Below are 7,755 nucleotides of genomic sequence, written 5' to 3'. Positions count from 1 at the left end.
TAATCTTTCTTCCTTATAAAGTATTAAAGTATACAAGTAGTGGCAACATCACTATGGAGAATTATTGTTTTATCCATTAATTATTCATATTTATTGTCAGTAAAATAAAATCTAGTTGTACATTTATTATTAAAGGACTGATGTTCTTGTAGTAAGTTAGCAGATTCCAAACAAAGGATCCTCTTATTTAAGTCTTTATTACTACCTTGTAAAGCCTGGATTCAGATTCCAGAGAAAGAATCTTTTTATTTAAGTCTTCATTGCTACCTTGTAAAGCCTGTGTCAGTCCCAGCAATGACTCATCTTTGTTACTATTAGTAAACCTGTTCTTCAATGCTATGTGAATTACTATGCTAAATGCTAAAATGGTATATATGATGCACATCCTAGGAAGATCATATGTGTAATGTAAAACTTCATTCATCATACAAGCAACAAAGTCTTAAAATTCTTGTGAAGTAATATTTTCCACCATGTTTTGAAAATTTTCAAAATTTGTAAAGAAAATTTTATTGATTTGTTTTTTTATTAATCAGTTTAAGGTTTAAAGTACTTTTACTTTTAATGAAATCCTTGTTTGCCAGTGTTTCAGTTCTTGTGATGGTTTTTTGGGTGTAGTAGTGCTGGTTGGCCAGCAGGTGTAGTGCTGAATCAGGTCCTGCAGAAGACCTTAACCTGTTTGTCTTTAAGGGCTTCAAGTTTAACAGTTTGGTTAGCTGTGTGCATGTGCATGCTGCAGCATCGTCCCATGTAGGCAGCCAGCCATGTGCAGGCATGGGCCTGCTCTACTCTAAGTTACTTTCTATTATACCTAAGCCTACATTTCTCAAACTTCACAAAAACTTCCATGCCTTACTTATATTAAAAATTTCTTTTAGTAAATAGAGAAATACTTGCTGAAACCTACCTTTAGTTCCTCTAGCTATATTTAAAATGTGTTTAAACAGCTGTCTACTATTACTCTGCTTTATATTTACATTTTACTCCTGAAAATAAATCACCACACCCAAGCATGCTCACTTCAACCTGCAGTATTCCTTCACTTTATCCCCTTTATTCAAGGTCCACATTTGAGTGCCATATGTCATGGGATCAGTGTTGGGGTTCAGCCCCAACCTGACAAAGTGTCCCTTGAAGAGGGGATTGAAGAGTTGGGAAATGCTAGATAGGAAATATAGAAGTAGATGAAGAAAAAAAGATAGAGACACAGGATAGCTTTGGGAGGGCCCTGGGTCAATACCCAGCAGACTCTAGTTTATTTCTAATGGGCTTTTTATACACTAGCAAGGGGAGGGGCAAAAGACCTCCCCCTTTCAAGATCAAAGCACAATTTACAACCAAGTATAGACCCTTCAAAACACTTGATAACCATGTCCTTGGCCAAATCATCCTATTATGCAGCCCTGCTGAGTAAAGCAAGCTCAGACTTTCTGAAATTGAGTAAGGCCTTACTAGGGAGCCTCACAATTAATAAACTGAGGTGAAAGTACATGGAGTCAAAGATCTGTTAGTGTGAAGTAGTTTGGGTCAGCACCTTTTTGTCTGCCAACAGGGCAAAACCAGGGCATGCTTATTCCCTGAGTGGCTATGAATCAACAGTTTCAGACATATAGTAACTCTATGTCCTTGGTGTGTCTGAGAATGTCTTAAATGAGATACCTTTGCCTGGACTTAACACTGACCAAATGCCTGCCAATAAAGACAATTATAGGAAGGTAGATCTCTACATTTACATTGGAGAAAGGAACAAAGGACCTTATTGTGGGAAACAGATCTTGACTGTATGTGTTTTCACACATAGCTAGGGGATGTTATCTAGATACCCCAAATGCATAGAAGAAATTGTGCCCAATAAATGATCAGAACACTGCTAAACTGTGTGAAATAATTCCCAAATTTGTAACACATGGGAAAAGCTACAGCAAGAAACAGTCAATTCATTCAAAAGGTAATAACTTAACATAATCACATCTTGGCTTAATCCTCCAGCAGAATCCTTTATTCTGATGGGTTGACCTTATCAAATGATAGCTGAATCCCTACTGCGTAATTCTGCAGCCTGTAGCAAAAATCCATGCCAATCTAAAATCTTGAGACTTACTGTGTAGAAAGATAAGGCTCAAACCAGTTCCTAAGGCATGCCCATAACATACTTCCTTATGAGCCACCCTGGAGTCTGCCTGAAGGGCCTAGCAGCAGGCACTGTAAGAGGTCCTGATCATGCCTAATGAATGAGGGCGACTCGGTGTTACCAGATCACTGTCAGAGGTGCTGATCAGGACTAGCCAATGAGGGGTGGCTACACAATGTCACCAGATTGGGACACAGCCTGGATGCTGGGAGGAGGGTATATAAGGCTTTCCCTATTACTGAATAAATGAGTGCTGTTTGCCTTTCACCTGACGCCTGGGGTCTGTCTCATTGACTCCACACCTTCTCACTCTCTCCCCTGAAGGAGCTGTTAGGACCCTGCAGCACCTGGCGCCTGAACGTGGGACTTCTGCCATGGGTTTTGAGCTTGCTGGGTCAGGGTCCTATTTTCCGTTGTAGCTGTAATTTTGGGGTTTTGATTTTTGTCCGTTTTTGCCATTGCTGTTTACAGTGTGAATAGTTACTTTTGCTTTCCCGGCCCCAGTTCTGATTGTTTCCCTCTCTCCACTTGTGGTGCTGGACAGTGCCCCCAAGATGGTGTGTTTTAGTAAGAGGGCCCCTCAATTGTGTGATTTTGGTCCCTTTAGCAGTTAAGCATTGGGACCCCTTTCTTTTCTGTTGTCTGTCATGTTCGTCTGCCAGTCCAGTAAGGAAGGCGCACTCCTGTTGACTGTCTGCTCTCTGACTTGCTTGCCTGCTGTCTCCCTCTACAAGATGGGGCAACCTCTTCATCACCTCCTCCCCTTCCAGTCTGATCTCTCTCCATTATCTAATAATGAGAAGGCAGACAGTTCAGGCCCCTAAAAAGCTGCTGAGGAGAGTATGGCCACACTTAAGACTGCATTGCTGCTTCCTTTACAGCCCCACTCCCACCATGGAAGGCTATACCTCTGCCTCAGTATCCTTGGAGTGAAGTGCCTCAGTGTTCACCTGCCTATGAAGGTGGAAATTCCCTTTGTGATGCAGTATGCTCCCCAGCTGTTACAGCCCGCCCATTCAGATCCTGGGGAGGCTAGATGCATGAATTATAAGGTAGGGGGAAATAATCTTCCTCCTCCTTTTCCTCCTCTTGCTTCTCCTTTCTCTCCTCCTCTTCCTCTTTCTCCTCCTCCTCCTCCACCTCCTGAGTCAGAACAGAGAATCCAGCATTTTGCTTAGGGTTTTACTCAGCCTCTGACTCATTGACTTGGTAACAAAAACAGTAGAACCTTGTTTGAGGACACAACATTTCAGCCACTGAGAGGACTAGAGGAGGCTGGAGAGCCAGTGGTCAATGTAAGGAAACTGGTCAGGGGGACCAGGGGTCCCTGTTACCATCTCTTGGACCCTTTTGGCAGTTGGATAGTCAAAGGACCCTGCATCTGGCCATCTCACATTGAAAGCAGACCTTCCTAGTTCACAGAGTGTGGAGCTTTCTAGATGGTGGCTGAAGTGTAGTCAACTACCCCTGGCCTTGAGTCTGGAGTCCCCCAGGCTCTCACTGGGGCCTCCAAGAGTAATCATGGAGTTCAAAACCGCCAGAGAAAGACCACAGACTCAGTACAGATTATAATTACCCAAATTTATTCATTCTGCCTGCAGGGCACTGATCTCCAAGCCAAATCTGAAACATCATGCTCCCAAGCAGATGAGGGAAAGGTTTTTAAAGACAAACACATTACTCCACTTCTGCAGAACTTAGTTATGTGAAGAATTGCCCCTCCCCCGCTATATGAGGGACTGCCCCTCTCCCCCCCCTGCTATATGAGGAACTGCCCCTCTACCCCCAGCTATATGAAGAACTGCCCCTCTCCCCCCACTATATGAGGAACTGCCCCTCCCCCGCTATATGTTTATGTGTGTGAAGGCACACGTATGAAGGTCAGAAGAACATGTTCAGGGCTTAGTTCTCTCCTTCCTCCATGTGGGTCCTGGGTTTTGAACTTGAGTTGTCAGAGTTGGCAGCCAACATTTTTAACCAGTGAGCCATCTTGTCTGGTTGAATATTAACATTGTTACATTTAATCTTAGCACTAGGAGTATGACCTTAGCCTTTTATATAGTCCTGCTTTTGTATCCGTCAGTAGTTGTATATTTTTATCTTATATGATCACTCATTTTTCTTAGTTATTTCTCTCTGTTTTTGTAGGTATATATTTTTTAAAAAGGATTTTTACATACACGTGTTTTTGTGTGAACTGAGTGTGTGTGTGTGTGTGTGTGTGTGTGTGTGTGTGTGTGTGTGTGTGTTCCTGTACTTGAGTGCAGTACCTGTAGAGGCCAGAAGAGGGCATCATATCCCCTAGAACTAGAGTTATGGCTGCTGTGAGCGGCCTCATTGAGGTTCTGGAATTCAAACTCTGGTCCTTTGGAAGAGCAGCAATGATCTTCACTGCTGAACCATCCCTCCAGCCCTAGCATGTGGGTCTTATGGAGTAAACTCTTCCTTACATTCCTCACTTTTAAAATCCCAAACATCTCAGAAACAGGGTACTTTGGCATTGCCAGGGAATCCAGATATTCGTGGGAGCCTCCCTCAGTAGGCCCCACTGCATGGTTCAAGCCAGCCAAACCCATTTTATAAAATCAGGGAGCTAGTGATTTTTGAATAGATGTTAATATCTAGCACATCCTTTTCCTAGGAAGAGGCACAGAAATGCCTGCTCACCCAGGTCAGAGCAGTGACAAGCCAAAGCAGTGATTTTCATCCAAGTCTGGCTTGGCGACCAGTGAGTTTATTGGAGTGAGTCACAGCAGTGTGGTTGTGGCGTTAGTGGGGGACTGTAAATGACTTGGGTAGCTTCACCTCAGCATGGGTAGTGTCTCAGGAAAGCTGTGTTCCTGGAGGCTCCTGCACAGAATGCTGGCAGCTACCTCAAGTTTACCATTTGTTTACCCTCTGGGAGGGGCCTCGGTGAGTCTTCTCAGTTCCTTGTGAGTCTCGTGAGCCTCTCCAGTCTCCCCCATTCCTCATCCAGACTACGTATTTTGGTTTGGAGGAAATACAACACTAGAAGGTGGACAGCCAAGGAAATGAAACAACCAGTGAACACATGGGCTAATGAATACAGCTCCCCTCACACCCACACATACCCAACGATCATGTTGGGGTCGCAGAAGGGCAGGGAAAAGGTGTTGACGGTGTGGAAGGTAGAAAAGAGGAGCCCACTGACCCAGGCCACCACTACCAGGGACACAAATGGCCAGTAACTATTTTTAAGAGCAGTGTTGGCCTTTCTGATGGTCTCCAGCATGGCTAGAGGGGAAATTCGATACAGGTGGATTCCTGGGCCCTCCCATGTCTAAATGCCAGGTTCCAAGATGGCACCTGTGGATAAAGCTTGTGCAGAGCAGCTTTCATGTCCTTGTTCCTCAGGCTGTAGATAAGTGGATTCAGAGTGGGCGTGAGGATAGAGTAGAATACCGCCGCCATGCGCCCTTGCAGAGGGGAGTAGTGGGCCGTGGGCTGCATGTAGGCGGAACTTCCGGTGCCATAAAACAGGAGCACTGTGGCCAGATGGGAGGAACACGTGGAGAAGGCCTTCCAGCGGCCAGCTGAAGAACGAATGTGAACCACTGTGTATACAATGAGGACATAAGACAGGCAGGTGAGGACAAAGCAGGTCATGATAATGCAGCCACTGACTGCAAAGCCCGCAGCCTCGTGGCCCTCGGTGTCACCACAGGCTAGATGCATGAGTGGGGGGATATCACAGAAGAAGTGGTCGATCATGTTGGAGCCACAGAAGGGCAAGGAAAAGGTGTTGACGGTGTGGAAGGTAGAAAAGAGGAGCCCGCTGACCCAGGCCACTACTACCATGGACACACAGGTCTGAGAACTCATGGTTGCCCCATATATCAGGGGCCGATAGATGGCTAAACAGCGGTCAAAAGCCATGGCGGTGATGAGAAAACATTCTAGAGAGCCAAAGCAGACAAAAGCAAAGAGTTGGGATGCACAGGCCGGGAGGGAAATCTCCTTGGTGTCTGCCATGGTAGCCACCAGGGCCCTGGGCAGAGTGGTGGATGTAGAACAGAGATCCACCAGGGAGAGGTGTTTGACGAAGAAGTACATGGGTGTGTGCAGGCGGGTGCTGAGAGTCACAGCTATCACGATGGAGACATTCCCCAGAACCGCAGCCAGGTATATGAGCAGGAAGGAGGCTATGCTGAGCAGCTGTATTGCAGGGACAGTGGAGAAGCCCTGGAGAATGAACACAGACACGGCAGAGAGATTGGCCATGGCGTGTCTCGGGAAAATCGGAACAAGGAGGGTGCATGAAGGAAACAGGCAACCATAGCAAGGACCTATGAGGAAAGGAAGAAAAAGAGGTGAGATGTTCATGGTTATAGCTTTGGTCAGAGACACTTCTTACTGCAGTAGATAGTGCTTAATGCAGAGATGTATTACCCTTGAAAGCACTAACAATAAATGGCTGTGAGTGCCCAGCCATAGATGGAATATCTTTATCAACTCTTCTCCCGGGCCCGGGGAACATCATGGGAAAGGGACAGAAAGAATGTAAGAGCCCAGATGGTGGAGAATGGGTGCTCTGAAATGCTGTCCTCTGGCCATGACATGGCCATCCTGCTGCAGACCTAGGCAGCTGTGGTTACCTACACAAGCCAGGTATAATTTCAGCATGGGTGGGAGGGTCTTATGGGGTCCCACCTCTGAGGGATTAATGGTAGTTAATGGTAGCGAGTCACTTTTCTTTGAGGTGTGGTGACTGGTAAGTTTGCCACACCCCTGTGGATGGCCCCAGAGCTGTGTACATATGGGCAACACTAATAGGACTCAGTGAGTTAAATTAACAGTTACAAAAGAAGAACATGAAGCTATGAGGAAGATGTGAGGGGGTTTCTGGGAGGGAGTGGAAGGGGAAATGAGGGGTTGGTATGATCAAGATACATTGTATACATGGGTGAAATTTTAAAAGAATATATAAAAATCTTTCTGTTTTTGTTTTCTATATTTTGAGACAGGGTTTCTCTGTGGAATCCTGGCTGTCCTGGAAATTGCTCTGTAGTCCTGCCTGGCCTCAGATGTAGCGATCCGCCTGTCTCTGCTTCCTGAGTGCTGGGATTAAAGGCGTGTGCCACCACTGCCTGGCCTAAAAACCATTTTTTAAAAGGATGAGTTGCCTCCGAGGAGAATGTCCATATTTCTTCATTAAAACCCAAATGTGTTTATCTTCCATTGAAATCCCAAAGATACCTACAGAGACACCGTGTACACATGTAAGAGACTCTAGCTGGGTAGAATGCATTAGGGAATGGTAGAGACTGGGAAAATGAGGATTCTGTCCAAATGAGGCTTGCCAGTTCCAGGTCTCTATGTAAAATCTCTTGACTTTCATATAGTGTCAATTAAAATGCATGACTCAGCTGTCAAGTGCTTGCTAGATACGCATGAGGACCTGAGTTTGGTTCCCAACACCCACATGAAAAAGCTGGCCCTGTGGCATGCATCTGTAATCCCAGTGCTGGTGGGGTAGGAATACGAGGCTTGTGGACCAGTCCATGAGCTAAATTACCAGTCGTAGGTTCAGGGAGAGATCCTACCTCGAAAAATAAGGGGGAGAGCAATTGAAGGAAGATGTTTGATGTCTGTCTATGGCCTCC

The 7,755-nt window shown here is 45.5% G+C and overlaps 1 protein-coding gene across 1 annotated transcript; it reads right to left on the bottom strand.

Moving 5' to 3' along the window:
• Window positions 1–5,386: 5,386 nt before the first annotated feature.
• LOC102917391 (olfactory receptor 5AR1-like) lies at window positions 5,387–6,430 on the bottom strand. The gene has a single exon (XM_006993592.3). It carries the CDS (start codon window positions 6,371–6,373, stop codon window positions 5,387–5,389), a length of 987 nt encoding a protein of 328 aa, XP_006993654.3. The 5' UTR covers window positions 6,374–6,430.
• Window positions 6,431–7,755: the final 1,325 nt, after the last annotated feature.

The sequence above is a fragment of the Peromyscus maniculatus genome, chromosome 1 (assembly GCF_049852395.1).
Source record: "Peromyscus maniculatus bairdii isolate BWxNUB_F1_BW_parent chromosome 1, HU_Pman_BW_mat_3.1, whole genome shotgun sequence".
NCBI lineage: Eukaryota > Metazoa > Chordata > Mammalia > Rodentia > Cricetidae > Peromyscus > Peromyscus maniculatus.
This window is presented reverse-complemented; position numbering and strand designations above follow the sequence as displayed.